At 50.9% G+C, this 16547-nt stretch overlaps 1 protein-coding gene across 14 annotated transcripts in view; it reads left to right on the forward strand.

Moving 5' to 3' along the window:
• Window positions 1–16547, forward strand: part of LOC135260875 (histone-lysine N-methyltransferase 2C-like) — a 112899-nt gene that overhangs the window by 89396 nt on the left and 6956 nt on the right. For 8 of the 14 annotated variants that reach the window (XM_064346542.1, XM_064346544.1, XM_064346550.1 and 5 more), the window contains 17 exons: window positions 73–392; window positions 517–2252; window positions 2532–2643; window positions 2960–3041; window positions 3495–3558; window positions 3797–4029; window positions 4980–6590; window positions 7224–7406; window positions 9194–9358; window positions 10075–10216; window positions 10577–10724; window positions 12135–12313; window positions 12674–12810; window positions 12923–13121; window positions 13724–13848; window positions 14526–14633; window positions 15036–16158. In XM_064346542.1, the coding sequence (XP_064202612.1) occupies window positions 73–392; window positions 517–2252; window positions 2532–2643; window positions 2960–3041; window positions 3495–3558; window positions 3797–4029; window positions 4980–6590; window positions 7224–7406; window positions 9194–9358; window positions 10075–10216; window positions 10577–10724; window positions 12135–12313; window positions 12674–12810; window positions 12923–13121; window positions 13724–13848; window positions 14526–14633; window positions 15036–16158 (6667 nt within the window). The remainder of the gene's footprint in view (window positions 1–72; window positions 393–516; window positions 2253–2531; window positions 2644–2959; window positions 3042–3494; window positions 3559–3796; window positions 4030–4979; window positions 6591–7223; window positions 7407–9193; window positions 9359–10074; window positions 10217–10576; window positions 10725–12134; window positions 12314–12673; window positions 12811–12922; window positions 13122–13723; window positions 13849–14525; window positions 14634–15035; window positions 16159–16547) is intronic. The other 6 variants (XM_064346546.1, XM_064346556.1, XM_064346545.1 and 3 more) reach the window with 4 other exon arrangements.

Genomic DNA, 16547 nt, shown 5'->3' on the forward strand with positions numbered 1-16547 from the left:
GTCAAATATGCAATAATGACTTGCATAAATCGAGATTGAAATTGTGCTATTGTCCCTCTTGCCATTGTTTAGCGCCAGAGAATACGAGAACTGATCCTAAAACAACAGCAGCAGAAACAGAATGCGGTTCGCCAAGAGAAGGGCCTACAGGAGCAGGGTGTGGCTGCAGGTCCTGGAACCCCCCGCCACTGGTCACAGGAGAACCCCAGTCAGCACAATGAGCTGTTTAGCCGGCCGCCACCTCCCTACCCAGGGACTATGAGGGGTCCCCTGCGGTACCCTGGGCCTTTCCCTGGGGACCGACGGGCATCATTTCCTAATGAAGGCCATTTCGTCAGGCCCCAGTATCCTGGAGACATTGCTAATATGGGCATGAGGCCACATGGGCCAAGGTTGGTTTCAGTGAATGCTTCATTTAAATACTACTGGATGCAGTTGTGTTAGCGTTGTTTAATTGATAGTGTCTTCTAATTAATTTTTTTATTTCCTTTTTTTTTCTCCCCCCCCCCCCCCAAGGTTTGCATATCCCCCTGGTGGGCAGGGTCCCCATGGAGGACAGGAGCGCTTCCTGAACCCTCCTCACCAGATGCAGGCACCCATGATGGACCTGCCCCAACAGATGCGGAGGCCCCCACCTGTTGACTTAGCCAGATCCATGGGTAACAACATGACGGGACTTCCCCAACACTTTCCCCCGCGAGGTATACCGATGCAGCAGCACAATATCATGGGGCAGCCCTTCATAGAGCTTCGCCACAGGGCTCCTGAAAGCAGGATGAGGCTTCCCTTTGGACCCCAGGTTATGGCTGGGAATGTCATGGACCCCCCTCAGAGGCAGCCAGGGTTGATGGGCGGACCAGACATTGGGTTCCCTTTGAGCCAGGGTCCCAGGATGATGGATCCTGCGATGAGTCAGCCTTTGGGAATGGGTGGTCACATGCAGATGTCATCAAGTATGGAAAACTTACACCAGCAGCCCATGCAAATGAACACTGGGCCTCAACACCCTCCGCTAATGCGATCTCAGAGCCATCTGAACCCCAGTGAATCCTTCACGGCTGCCCCAACTATGCTTCTACCTCCAGCACCGGCAGAACAATCTGAGGAAATCCCCATAGCCACAGCCGATGCGATCGAGGAAAAATTGGACGCCGATGACTCCGCTGTGAAAGACCTGGAAGATGTGGAGGTGAAAGATTTGGTCGATGCAGACCTGGAGAACCTCAACCTTGACCCGGATGATGGCAAAGACTTGGACCTCGAGACTAACGACTTGCATCTGGATGATTTTCTGAGGTCAGGGAAGTTTGACATCATCGCCTACACAGATCCCGAGCTGGACCTGGAGGACAAGAAGGACATGTTCAATGAAGAGCTGGATCTCAGTGATCCCATTGATGACCATAGTGAGACCTCAGATCTTCAGAAGGCACTGTCGGAGAAAAGGAATGCCAGTGCCGGTGGTTCTGGGTCGTCTTCCCAGGTGACTACAGAATCCAGGGAGTGCAAATCTGCTGATGCAGCAGAGTGCCTCAGCCAGATCAAACAGGAGGGTGGTTGTCAGAGTGCCAAAGAACTGTGTACAGAGCAGACTATCAAAACTGAAGGCAAAGACTGCTTTTTGCAGGGACAGGAGGCCTCTATCTGTAGAGATCAAACTAACAAGGGGGCTGCACTCCCCCAGGAGGTACCTGGCCAGCAAGCTGTTCAGCCTTGTGCCAGCACCCTCTCTGACTCCACCCCAGTCCTCTCTAGCTTGCTTGTCAAGGAGAAGACTGAGGACACCCAAATTGGCCCTGTTTGTCCTGATCAGAGCAACCCAACAGCTCAGTCCAGTCAAGTATCAGGAATGCCACAGAATAACGGTGCCATGATGCCGGCTGTACAAATCCCAGAACATGGAGTGAACCCTGGCCTTAGCTTGGGACACATGATGGACCCCACACAGGGAGCTCCGCTGGCGAATCCCAACATCATGCAGGGACAGCCTCCTTGCCAGAACTTCGGAGCCGCCCAACCAGTCGACCAAATGCTCACTGTTGGGAACCAGCCCAATATGAGTCAGGCTCAGCAGGCTATGTTCTCTCAGGCTATGGGCCCACAAGGACAGCAGAACAGACCCCTCCTGTTAGATGAACAGCCCCTCCTCCTGCAGGACCTCCTCGACCAGGAGAGGCAGGAACAGCAGCAGCAGAGGCAGATGCAGGCTATGATCCGCCAACGGTCCAGTGACTCCTTCTTTCCCAACATCGGTAAGGCCCAGGGACATGACATGGGTATTCACTTTCTTAGGCAAGGTCTGCATATACAACCATGCTTTCTGGAATGTATCAATTCAGCAGCAATAGAGAGTGGGTCGAGATCATCTTTCAAAAAAAGCACAGAATAAATTTACTTGCATATGAAAAGTGTAAAGTGCAATATTTTTTGAATGGTTTCCACCACCTCCTCATAACAGATCCATAAATAGATTTGTTTTTAAAAAAAGGTCTAAAGGTTTTTACTGAAGCTGTATCTTATAAATCTTACAGACATTGATGCCATCACCGATCCTATCATGAAAGCGAAGATGATCGCCTTGAAGGGAATCAACAAAGTGATGGTGCAGAACAACATGGGAATGGCACCCATGGTCATGAACAGGTATGAAATTCATCCTCAGTTGTTAACACTTCAGATATATCATAAAATCATGAATGTTAAATAATGGCTTCATAACACTCATAACCTCTAGGTAATCTATATGACCACTCATGGATTCATTTTAAATGTATTTTGATGTTATGAGTTAATCAATTGACCTGTAGGCTAACTGAAGAACTTATGAATGTTTATGAATGCGTTTTGTCTGATTGTACCAGTTATGGGATTGCGGAGCATGCGTATGTTATTCAGATAGTAATATCCTTTGTATACATTTTTCATTTTGTTTGTTATTAAAACGTGTTTCACTGCACAGCAGGTTTCAGTTGGGTCCTCATCAGGCACCAGCTGCAGAGTGCCCCGAAAACATGCCTGTTCCCCAGCAGGCTGTTGGAATGGTAGGTTCAAATAAATGGTAAATGGAATGCATTTATATAGCGCTTTTATCCAAAGCGCTTTATGATTGATGCCTCTCATTCACCCACACACCAACGGTGAAAGGCTGCCATGCAAGGTACCAATCCACTCGTTGGGAGCAATTAGGGGTTAGGTTTCTTGCTCAGGGACACTTCGGCACGCTCAGGGCGGGGGATCGAACCGGCAACCCTCCAACTGCCAGACAACCGCTCTTACCTCCTGAGCTATGCTATAATGGAAGGGTCAGACTGCATGATCTCCATAGTGTTTGAACCACAGATTGAACCACTATGTATTACAGAGTGAAACATATTTTGTTAATTTACTTTTTGACATGTCGTAGCTCTAGCCATTATTGATTATAGGGTCAGTTTCGCAAAAAATTATGCCGTTTCTAGCAGTTTGTCAAATATAAATATATTTTTTCTTTTTAGGATGGTAAGTTGTTACCACACATGGCAAGACCTAATCCTCCAAATTTTGGCCCAGGATTTGTCAGTGAGTATATTCTCTGATTAATTCTCACTTATTTTATTTTTGGTTACACATGTGGATGGATCAAGTAATAAGACACAGTACAGTGTTGTTTGCTGGCTTTGGAAATGGTTCAAATTTATTTGAATAACTGACTAATTCTGGAGACTCGCTGTAGTACTTGGAACTATTAACTAATCAACTGTTAGGAGTGAAAATCCAGATACACGGAGTTAAATAATGCCCAACTTCCCCTTTGCAGATGACGCTCAGAAGAAGCAGTATGAGGACTGGCTCAAGGAAACCCAGCAGCTGCTCCAGATGCAGCAGAAGTTTCTGGAAGAGCAGATTGGGGCCCACAGGAAATCTAAAAAGGCCCTCTCTGCCAAGCAGCGCACAGCCAAGAAAGCTGGCCGTGAGTTTCCTGAGGAAGATGCCGAGCAGCTTAAGCATGTGACGGAGCAGCAAGGCATGGTGCAGAAGCAGCTCGAGCAGGTAACTTAAAGAGAACAGCTCAAACCCGACAACAACGTCATACTAGCTGCATTTTGATAGCCAGTATGTACGAGCGTTTAGGCCCAGTGTCAGGCAAGAGGAGATATTACGCTGGCCTTCCAACTGTGCCATTTAAAATACATGACATTCATGTGGACGTAGTACATCATATTGTGTAGTACTTGCTGTATGGAAAGCTCTGAGCATTTCATGTAATTACCTGTGCAGCACTGCCATACTGTAGTAATCACATAGTAAAAGGTCAGTGGTGCCACCATTAGTTTTACTTTGCATTTGTGGTACTATAATAGTGATTAGTTCTGCCCGTGAATGGAGTGCTTATAAGATTTGTACTTGGATTTTTATGTCATGGTTTATTTTATAAGGCTGGGAACAATCAGTTTTATGAAAGAATACTGCATGGATACATGAAGGTTATGGAGTGCAACAGAGAATCAGTCATTTTATATACACTGTTGAACATGACCGCAAACGATTGGTACGCTTCTCCATTTGCGTCACTACGTTAGTTTGTACTGAGACGCAGAGGGTTACTTTCACTGAAAACAGAGCGAATGCTACCATAGCACACTGTCCTCCTAGAATGCACCTCTGTGAGATCAGCGCTCGAGATCAGCCATGAATTTTAGAAATTAAGACCACGTGAAACCGCCCCATGTCCTTTCTTTGCCCTCACGTCTGAAGTCATAAATTGGTTGATTGTACGCGTCCCCGTCCCTCTGTCCTTCTGTAAAAGGCCGCAGTGGACTTGCACACTCGGGCGCCCTTGAGTTGGCGGATCAGAAGCCGCCATTATTCTCTCTCAGCTTCTCTCCCAAGGCCTTTTCTGCTGGCCTGTGTAGAATGTTCCGGTGTTCGGGGATTTGGCAGCTCTGACTCTGTCTGTGTGCTTCCCCTGACCCCGCTCTCTCTCGTCGCCTTGCCGACAGATCCGGAAGCAGCAGAAGGAGCACGCCGAGCTGATCGAGGAGTACCGAGTGAAGCAGCAGCAGTGCGCCATGCAGCAGGCTGGCATGCCGGGGGCACCGGCCCAGCCGGGCATCATGCCAGGCGGCGCCCCCATGAACCCGCCCGTCATGAACCCCATGATGCAGATGCAGCCCCACCCGGGACAGCCCAATCCGACCCGCATGCCCAACGCACCAGGCTGGCACCCCGGTGCCCCCCTCCCCATGGGTGGGCCCAGGATGCCCGGCATCGTGCCACCCCAGACGGCCCCGCCCACCAACCCCGCCCAAGCCCCCCAGCAGCCACCCGCCTTGGGCGGGGGCGCACCCGCTCAGCCCCCCGGGGATTCCCCTCACGTGAAGTTCGACGACAACAACCCGTTCAGCGAGGGCTTCCAGGAGAGGGAGCGGAAGGAGCGCCTGCGGGAGCAGCAGGAGAGGCAGCGCGTGCAGCTCATGCAGGAGGTGGAGCGGCAGCGCGCGCTGCAGCAGCGGCTGGAGCTGGAACAGCAGGGCATGATGGGAGCCGACGCCAGCGCCAACCGCGCGCCCCTCTCCCAAATGGCCTTCTACAATTCAGAACTGCCCCAAGATTTCATGCAGCCCCAGAGGCCTATGCTGCCACAGCAGCAGCAGCAGATGGGGCAGATGTTCCCCCAGCAGCAGGGATTCATGGGTCCTCACGCTGGCGCCCCCTACATGCAGGGTGGGGAGCGCCGGCCTATGGTGGGCAATGGGGTCTTTGGCCCTGAGATGGGTCCCAACTACCAACCTGGCAACACTGCCTTACAGGGACCTAACTTTGTCCCCGGCCAGCCCAGACCACCAAGGTTCATGGGACCGGGCATGATGATGCAGGGAGCAGGGGACGGGCATCCGTTTGGGATGGAGCCGTCCACGCCCCTGCCCCCGAACTACCCTGGGTCGGGGCAGTCGCTGATCCAGCTCTATTCCAACATCATCCCCGAGGAGAAGGGGAAGAAGAAGAGGAACCGCAAGAAGAAGAAGGACGAGGACGCCGACTCTGTGAAGACGCCCTCCACCCCGCACTCTGACCTGACCGCCCCGCTAACCCCCTGCGTGTCCGACACCTCCTCCACACCCACCCGGAGTGCCCCGCACCTGGGGGAGTCGGACCCCTCCGAGCGTCTGCCGGGCTGCTCCACGCCAGGCTCCCTGGGCAGCCTGCCCCCCTCCGAGCTGGAGCGCCAGCTGTCCGGGGGCAGCGGAGGGGGCCCGGGTCGCCCTTGCGGGCCGGGCTCGCTGACGGACAGGATCCTCAGCAACATCAAGCTGGAGAGGGTGGAGGCCAGCGAGTGCCACGGCCCCCGGGACCACAAGCTGGAGACGGCCGCCGGGGCCGTCAAGGTGGAGGAGGGGAAGGACGGCGCTTCGCCCCGCCCGGCGGGCCACAGCCCCGCCCACGCCGCCAAGGGGGAGTCCGGGAACGAGCTGCTGAAGCACCTGCTGAAGCACAAGAGCACGCCCCCTCCGTTCCCGCACCAGAGGTCCGACGAGGGCCTGCGGTCGGAGGACGAGGAGTCCCCGGAGAGCAAGGCCCTCCCCAAGCACGGCTCCACAGACCCGGCGGGGGTAAGCACTCAAACTCCGATGCGTGGTCCTGCTCAGATTAGTGCATGTAAGTGGGCCTAGGTTCTCATGGCTTGTGACTCACCCAGTAAACACTCTTACCAGCTGCTTGGAAAATTACAGCTAAGGATTTCTTCCAAGAAATAGAAATTTAAAGGAAGTGATCCTTGTGGCAGGAAGGATAAGACCATATCTCGTGGGAAGGGAGAAATCATTTTGGGGATTAATTTCCTCTTCAAGCTCTCGAGTAAGACTGAGGACATAGCAAAGTTCTGATAGGAAACCGAAACTGATACCTGAGAACATTAATGGAAAAAACATTCCGAATCATGAATGAATCTAATTTATTGATCTCTTTGATTAATTTATGAACCTTAAATTGAAAAATCATTTTGAAACTATTCCAGTTGCTTATACATAATGAGCTGGTAAATGGTTTGAATTTTCTTGTTCGCTAATTTTCTCCAAAACATCTACATTTACCTCTCAATGATTATTTTCTGCAAACGGCAACATTAGAAATTTGCTCAGGTAGCATCACATGCTAAAGTAAACATTGAGCCAGTGACCCATAGCAACGATGAATCGATCATCAGCCCGTCCTTCTCAACGCTCGCGCTGCGTCTCGTTCTCCAGCAGGCGGCCTCCGATGTTTCGGGCCACCCCCAGCCGGAGCAGGACAAGAAGAAGCCGCGCAACAAAAGGGCCCCCAAAAACGGGGAGAAGCCCGCCTCCCGCTACAAGAAGAGGAAGAAGGAGGAGGAGGAGCGCCAGGCGGTCTACTCTAGCACCGACACGCTGATGACGCAGCTCAAACAGGTACGCAGCGGCGGGCTTCCTCTCCTTCAGGAGCGGTGCACCTCGCTCCTGGCCCTGGTGGCCTGACTCCCAACTGACTGTGAACCACGTTGTAACCCTTCATATGCCAGTAACATTTGAAACCCTGAGATTTTCCACCAAATGTGTTACTAACCAAAACCTACGAAAAATAGGAAAAGGCACACTTTTGAAAGTACATTCTAATGGGAATTGCTGCCAAAAGTGCTTCACAATAAAAAAATTTTTTTAAAATGCATCATGAAATATAGCGTATGTAAACGTATCCCACGGGAGAAAAGTTAACAAAAATCTGCAGAAATATTGCTGGTGTGTAAGGGTTAAAAAAAGGTCTATTTTTATTTGAACTGCATCTGTTGTGGGTATGCATGCATCCAAAGCGGAGTGACTCATGGTGAGATCAGCGTATTCGGTTCTCGTCGAGAGCGCGGTGTCTCTTTTCGGTGAAAGGCAAGCCTTGCGGTGAAAATGAAACTGCCCGGGGGATACATTGATCACGGTGGTGACTACCGACGCCCTCGGTGATCATCCATCACCCCGACGCACGTGTCCGCGCTTTCCGCCAAATCTCCCCTCATGCATCACTGTTACACAGCTGTTATGGCAAAGCAAATGAAGCTGTCATGTGACCGTTCTCACGGCACATTATGATTGGCTGTTGCAGGCAGTTGGGTAGCGAGCCCAGTCGAAATATGGAAATCCTACTGCGTTTGTGGTTATTGATTGAACATGCATATTTCTTTCATCTGCAGCCCGAAGTGCATCAGTATGTGGAATCATTACTGAGGATTAATACATCAACATATGTAGTTTAATATAAAAAGGGGATACATTTTTTAAATATTAGGCATCAAAAACGATTCATTCATAAGTATATAAATGCATACATTACACACACACACACACACACACACACCTATTCATATACATGTATGCTCCTGAGGTTGAGTATTGCGCATATGAATATTACGTACTTTTTTCTTCTTTTTTTAGCATTAGCACTAGCTGTGAAGGCTATGTGTGTTGAAACCAACATTTTTCTTAGCACAGGCTTTTACTGTTTTTATTAATGCACCTGCTTAATTACAGTTGTCTGGAAAAGCAATTGCTTTCATTATATTTTAATTGCAGTATGGTGAGAATAATTATGGGAAATACAGTTAATGGAGTTTCTGGATTTAAATAAAACATTCAGCAGTTATTTTGAAATGATAAACAAAGGAAAATGAATTGTTCACCCCTGCAGTCACTTTCAGATTATTGTTTGATTATACTTCATAGAAAAACTGATTCAGTGTGATTTATAGCCATATTACTCGTTGATAAATGTACCTGTTTCTTACTGAGGTCTCCATGGAAACAAGCTGGTCATGACAACAAATTGCACGTCTGGGAAACCAAGCTATTATTGCAACCGTTAATGTCTTTTTGTAGTATGACTAATATGTGTTTTGCATGTGGAAGCAAAGGCATCAGACGCACGTCTTAGACAGGTGTGTCAGACTCGTGAAATGTTAGGATGCTATGGCTGCTGGTTTTTGTAGTTTCTTTTCAGTCCGCAGCCAGTTGAGTTCTTTGTGTTGAACTGTTGAAACAACCCAAAACCAGTAGACACTGTGGGCCTCCTGAACAGGACATGCCCAGTTTAAGGTGAAGTATGTCCTGAGGGGACAAGGTGATGACGGATGATAAATAACTGCTTTAAAAAGAGAAACAGGGCAGTGAGAGGTTGCAGTTGAAAGTGATGTTTGTCTTGCCTTCCCCCTTAGCAACTTTCCCTGCTGCCCCTGATGGAGCCCCTGATAGGGGTAAACTTCGCTCACTTCCCCCCCTACGGGAGCGGTCAGCTGAACGGGGAGAGCCGTCTCTCCGGGACCTTCGGCAGCGCCTCACTGGACGGAGTGTCCGACTACTACTCCCAGCTCATCTACAAGGTGAGGCCATGCCCCCTCCCCTCCCCCCGAAATGACCTCACCCGTATCTCTTATCCAGTGAGGATGGAGTACTGTGTCCTCTGGTTTGGGCAGATATCTATGAGGCATGAACTCTCATATGGGAGAACTTCTCACCCTCAGGACTGGAATCATGCATGAATCACTGTGGTGTGGATTTCTTACATGTGTGGATGGTGCTGGTGGTGGTAGTACTAATAATAATAATAATGACAATAACTTTAATAATGATAATAATGGTAATAACCGCTAGTAGTGTTATTCATTTATTATAGCTAGTTGAGTTGCTATTTCTTGTTCAATACGATGAGTAATGAAGTTGTCAGCCCAGCAGCTCTTGACGTGGCCCTTGGAAGAGGGCAGTGCATTTGGCCTTCAGCTTGGCAGTGCCCCGACAAAGGGAATCACTCCGCATGTATAATTCATGACCTCGGACGGAAGTAATGGGTGGAAGTAATTAATTAATTAAAAATTAATTATGGCAATGAATTAATCATTTTTTGCCATTTCAGTCTCATCTGACAGTGGGCTTGTCAGTCACTTAAGTTATCAAATAATATACGTGTGCATTTGCAGTAAGTACCTGTAGAGATGACTGGGTGTGGTGCCTGACAAGCTTCCTTATTTCCAGGGATGATATCCTTTAGTTATTTAATGGTTTTTTTTTTTAGAAGATTTTTCTCAAATTCTTTCTGCAGCAGAACAACTTGAGCAACCCCCCCACGCCCCCGGCCTCCCTGCCCCCCACCCCTCCTCCCGTGGCTCGGCAGAAGATGGTCAACGGCTTCGCCACCAGCGAGGAGCTCGCGAGCAAGGCGGCCATCATGGGCGGGCACGACGGTAGGGGCTGTGCTGAGATCTGTCATTACAGCGCCGAGGAGCTGGGAGATTTCCTTCCTTCAGGCTCTGCAGTTTCCCTGTTTCCTTTGGTGCAAATTGTTTTTGTAATTGCAGGGTCTAATTGCTGTTTTTTTTTCTTCTTTTAATATCTCTCCTTGTATGTAATTACTTGAGCGTTCGTCTGTCAGGTTGTTCAGTTCAGTTGAAAAGTGCTGCAGAACAATCTTTTAAGAGGTGGACGTACGGAGTGTGGTCTTCATTTGCATTCAGTCGGCATAATTCAAGGCAATGTTAATATATTGATGAAAAATCCATATTTATGTTTTAAAATATGCTGAGCAGGCTTTCCGTTTCCCGCAGTGACTAAGGGCCTGGCTCCCAAGCAGATCCAGGCGGCGTTTAGACCGGAGGAGGACCTGCTGGCTCGAGCCATCGCTCAGGGCCCCAAAACTGTGGATGTGCCCGCTTCCCTCCCCACGCCCCCGCACAACAACCAGGAGGAGCTCAGGTGGGTCCCGCTCTGCTCTGCTTCTGAAGTTTGCTGTAGCCTGAACAGAACCAGGGAGTCTCAGGGGCTCGGTCTCAGGGACTCGGTCTCAGGGGCTCGGTCTCAGGGACTCTGTCTCAGGGGCTCAGTCTCAGGGGCTCAGTCTCAGGGGCTCAGTCTCAGGGACTCTGTCTCAGGGACTCTGTCTCAGGGACTCTGTCTCAGGGGCTCGGTCTCAGGGGCTCGGCCTCAGGGGCTCTGTCTCAGGGACTCGGTCTCAGGGACTCTGTCTCAGGGACTCTGTCTCAGGGGCTCTGTCTCAGGGGCTCTGTCTCAGGGGCTCGGTCTCAGGGCCTCTGTCTCAGGGCTCGCTCAGGGACTCTGTCTCAGGGCTCTGTCTCAGGGGCTCTGTCTCAGGGGCTCTGTCTCAGGGGCTCTGTCTCAGGGACTGTGTCTCAGGGCCTCGGTCTCAGGGCCTCAGTTTCAGGGCCTCGGTCTCAGGGACTCGGTCTCAGGGACTCGGTCTCAGGGACTCGGTCTCAGGGGCTCTGTCTCAGGGGCTCTGTCTCAGGGGCTCTGTCTCAGGGGCTCTGTCTCAGGGACTCTGTCTCAGGGACTCTGTCTCAGGACTCTGTCTCAGACTCTGTCTCAGAGGCTCTGTCTCAGGGACGGACTCTGTCTCAGGGACTCTGTCTCAGGGACGGACTCTGTCTCAGGGACTCTGCCTCAGGGACGGACTCTGTCTCAGGGACTCTGCCTCAGGGGCTCTGTCTCAGGGACTCTGTCTCAGGGACTCTGTCTCAGGGGCTCTGTCTCAGGGACTCTGTCTCAGGGACTCTGTCTCAGGGCCTCTGTCTCAGGGCCTCTGTCTCAGGGACTCTGTCTCAGGGGCTCTGCCTCAGGGACTCTGCCTCAGGGACTTGGTCTCAGGGACTCAGCCTCAGGGACTCGGTCTCTGTCTCTGTTTAGTCTTGACTGGATCTCTTCAGCCTGTCCTGTGACTGCTCTGTCAAGGTTAACGCTGTGGAAAATGTTAATGTTTGTCTGTCCAGCTGGAGTCAGATCTGAAGCGACTATTAATACACAATTAAAATCTTAGTGAAGTGGACCACCCTGTAGATGAATGGAATGCCTTGGTTGCTTTTGGGGTAACCTAGGCCCTCTCTGGAACATCTGGAAAGGGAGGCCAAAGTTGGTGATAGTCATTCCTGCTGACCTCCTGCACTCCGATTGGTTCTTGTATTTTTTATTTTTTCCAATTGTAGCTCCACTCAAATAGGAACACCACATTATAAGGACATCTCCAAAAGTGGAGTGGACTCATCTCATTTTGCCTGGTCTTGCTCGTAGTGCTGCCTGACAGCCGAGGCCTTTTTGAAGGGCCCTTTCCTGAGCTAGTATGTAAATGGTGCTTTTGTCTTCTGTGTGCAGGGGACAGGAGCACTGCGATGACCGGGACACGCCCGACAGCTTCGTCCCCTCCTCGTCCCCGGAGAGTGTGGTCGGCATGGAGATAAGCCGCTACCCAGACCTTTCCCTGGTGAAGGCGGAACCCCCCTCCCCCGCCCCTTCCCCTGTCATTCCTATGCTGCCGAGCTCCACTGGTAAAGGTGAGGTCTGCAAGTCTCCCCCCCCCCTTCATTTTAAAGACTCAGGAAGTGATACCAAAGTGTGATTCTAAAATCTGGAGTGACACAGGAGGGGTGAAAGATAAGCGTGCCAAAGCAGCCATGTATTAATGTCAGTGTGGCTGCTTCGTACTGATTGATTTTGTGTCTCCAGAAGGATTACAGTGGATTGAAGGACACCTCGCCCAAGTGGCAGAATTGAGGGTCATTTAGAGTAACGCTCTTTGTAGGAGTGACAAGAGATTACTAACCCACTCTGTCCCTCTCTCTCTCTCTGTGTAAGCGATTTACCTCTGTCTTTTGTGTGCAACTGAAAGAGTATGTCTTTGTTGAATGGTTCAGGTTCCGAGGTCAGGCAGCGGGATGTGAAGATGGAGCCCCCAAACACCTTCTTCGGGTCGCAGTTCGGACACGCCCCCAATGGCTCAAAGACTGGGCTGGTCTCCATAGCGATCACCCTGAACCCAGCTGCTGCTGAGGTGAGTCACAACTGCTGATTATTTGCACTGCTTTCTACGTCCAACCAGCCTCTCTCCCAGAGTTTTATTTGCCTGGGACGCCTCTTGACGTTTGCGGGGTTTGCTTCTTCAGAACATCAGCGGGGTGATGGCCGCCATGGCTGACCTCCTGTGCATGAAGGCCCCGTGCAACTACGAGGTCACCAACGCCCCCGACCGCGGCCCGCCGGCTCCCATGTTCCGGGGCCCCGGGGCTGGCCCACAGGGCATGGTGAGGTTCATGAGGCCCCCCGGACCCCCAGGGGCCCTGCACTTCCCTCCCGTCGGCACCGGTAAGCTAAACTCTGTCAGACCCTGCTAACGCCCCCGCACGCATTCCTTTGGATATTCATAGCAGCTTATCTTGGGGCATTGTTAAAGGTGCGGCAACTCAAGTCATTTAAAATGTTATTTTTCAAGAATGACTCATTCTAATATAACTGTCACTTCTTCAAAACATTTACACAGGCTTGTTCCATTTTAGTGACTGAAAGCTGCATTTATTGAAAGATGTGTTTTAATAACTAGATTTAGTTTCTGCTGTAAAACAGGATGCATACAATTTTGAACACATTTCACCATATATTTGAAGAGACATAATTGCCTCGGAACACTGTTTGCCTGTTGACTGATGCATAGAAACTTCAAAAATAATTTGACTGTGATTTATTTTTCTGTCTCTGGCTTTGCTCCAAATGTTTGTGCACTTTCAAAGCATTTAATTTTAATTAAGATGCAGCCAAAAACCTGAGCATGTCTAGGGAGCAATCCATTGTAAATTGTATCCCCACGGTACTTGGATGAATTTATGAATACATTTATGAATTTGTGTGAAAATCTTGCCTGATGATCGAGCCACCGTCAGCACGCGATCAGTGATGTGTGTGCGTTTCAGGGCCAGCCATGGTCAGGGGAGACCACCCAACTGGACCCAGACCACAGTGGTGTTGTCACTGCAAAGTGGTGGTTCTGGGTAATGGAGTTCGAAAACCCGTCAAAGACTTAAACTGCAACAAAAAGGTATGGACAGCTCAACAGAGATAGCATTGTTAAAGGAAATCATACCCTTTTGGATTTTCAACAAGAAATTATATGTGTGCCTGTGCTTTATTATTAAAATGTATGCGATTATATTAGTATTCTATTTATCATACTTTCTCACACACACACACACACACACACACACACACACACACTGTATTTATAAAGTATAATGGTCTGGTATGCTAAGAGGGAAGGTTTCCCCTGATGATACAATTCATAAGCAGACAAGTCCAAAGTGGACTTCAAAGTGTATATTGCTCAAGATCCTGCTTAAAGGCATACAGATCAGCCTCTGTAATTATGCAAATCCTCCCCCATTGAGTAAAACGTGCAGTCCCAGAGCAATTAGGGGGTTAACCGATGCTGTCTGCATGGAGAACACAAAAAAAAGAAACCGATGCTAGGCGTTCACACGCTACGCAGCTACAGAAATGCAGGTAATTCAAATGGGAGATCTGTTTGATGTTCCCCAGATACAAGCGAATGTAAATGTGCAGTAACTCCTTTTGGCATCAACAAGGGTTCGCGGGAGTCAGGTCTTTGATCTCTCCCTGCCTCCCCCCCCAGGACTACATTTGAATGATAATGTGGTATTGATTGGGGGCGGGCCTATGAACGCTACCCTGACATCCACTTTGCCTTCCCCCCCCCAGGATTCGTCACAGGTCCAAGGGAGGTCCGAGGGGGACATGGTCTTCTGTAGCCATAACTGCCTTGTCCTTCATTCGTCCGCCACGCAATCAAAGACTCCGGACACAAAGGTACCCGCCCCAGAATATCGCTGCAGATAAAGCAACCAAGTAAAATGCGGTTGGTTGGATGAATGAGAGAGTATTTGTAAATCTTCTTTACAACGGCCATTTACTCAGTGTGCTTTAAACAACTCGGGCTTTTTTTTATTTGAATCTTTTTAAATCTCATTAAATATCATTAAATGCTAAAATAATTTTCTGCCAAAATTGTCACTGGATTTGTGGAGGGAAAAAAAAACTTATTTTGTATGAAGCGGTTATTGAGTGAGTGTTATTATGAATTCAAATTTCATATGCTCTTTCCAAGCCCTCAAAGAATCGTTCCCTAGCCGCCTACATTGAATTTCATATGTAAATGATTAATGTTCCTTTTCGGTTAACATGATTTTTAATGTGACCCAAACCCCACAGGAAGCGGTTGCCCTTCTCCCCTCCTCCACCTTCAAAGAGAGCCCTTCTAAAGCCCTGCACCAGTACAGCAACAACATGTCCGCCCTGGATGTGCACTCCCTCTCCCAGCTTCAGCCCAAGCAGTCTCCTCCCTCCACCCCGCCCATCGCCTTCCCGTCGGCCGCCTTCGAGGCCACCAAGGCGGAGGCCAAGCCGGACGCCCTCAAGGTGACGGTCAAGCTGAAGCCCCGCCCCCGGGCGGTCCACAACGCGGACGAGGGCCGCCCCCACGGGAAGAAGTGGAAGGGCCTGCGCTGGAGGAAGTGGAGCGTCCAGATCGTGGTCCCCAAGGGCGACTTCCGCCTGCCGGGCGAGGACGAGATCGACGAGCTCCTGAAGAAGCTGGGGGCGTCGCTGCGGCCCGAGCCCCTCCCCCGGGACCGCCGCAAGTGCTGCTTCTGCCACGAGGAGGGCGACGGCGTCACCGACGGCCCCGCCCGCCTGCTCAACCTGGACCTGGACCTGTGGGTGCACCTCAACTGCGCCCTGTGGTCCACCGAGGTGTACGAGACGCAGGCGGGCGCCCTCATCAACGTGGAGCTGGCGCTGCGGCGGGGCCTGACGGTGCGCTGCACCTACTGCCAGCGCACGGGCGCCACCAGCGGCTGCCACCGCCTCCGCTGCGCCAACGTCTACCACTTCACCTGCGCCCTCCGCGCCCAGTGCACCTTCTTCAAGGACAAGACCATGCTGTGCCACCAGCACCGGCCGCGGGGGGGCGCCCAGGGCCAGGAGCTGCGCTACTTCGCCGTGTTCCGCCGCGTCTACGTGCAGCGCGACGAGGTGCGGCAGCTGGCCAGCGTGGTGCGGCGCCCCGAGCGCGACCACACCTTCCGCGTGGGCAGCCTCATCTTCCACGCGGTGGGCCAGCTCCTGCCGCAGCAGATGGCCGCCTTCCACGGGCCGGCCGCCATCTTCCCCGCCGGCTACGAGGCCAGCCGCATCTACTGGAGCATGCGCCACGGCAACCGGCGCTGCCGCTACCTGTGCTCCATCGACGAGAGGGACGACCTGCCCGAGTTCTCCATCCGCGTGCTGGAGCAGGGCTACGAGGAGCTGCTGCTCACCGACTCCACCCCCAAAGGTACCGCGCCCAAAACCTGCTCCGCCCGACCCGTCCCCTGTGCAGGAGGGGTCCCACTCCCCTGCGCTCAGTAACATCTGGGGCTGGGCGATATACACAGCAACGATAATTTCCACTGGCAGTAACGGTCATCTCCACCAGGTGGTGTATTTCTTTTCTTTAATCTCTTTCTCTTTAATTATACCTGATGCAGTAGTAAACATCCAAACTTCAGAGGCAGTGTGAAATTATTTGGTGGGGGGGGGGGGTGAGGGGGAGGAATGTTTGCACTCATCTAAAGGGTGTCGATGATAAGACAACCAATTAGCAGCAAGGTCGTACAGTTTCTATGTGAATGCGATGCATTTTTGTCAGTCACATGGAAGCTGAAATGCCTTGCTGCTGATTAC

The sequence above is a fragment of the Anguilla rostrata genome, chromosome 8 (assembly GCF_018555375.3).
Source record: "Anguilla rostrata isolate EN2019 chromosome 8, ASM1855537v3, whole genome shotgun sequence".
NCBI lineage: Eukaryota > Metazoa > Chordata > Actinopteri > Anguilliformes > Anguillidae > Anguilla > Anguilla rostrata.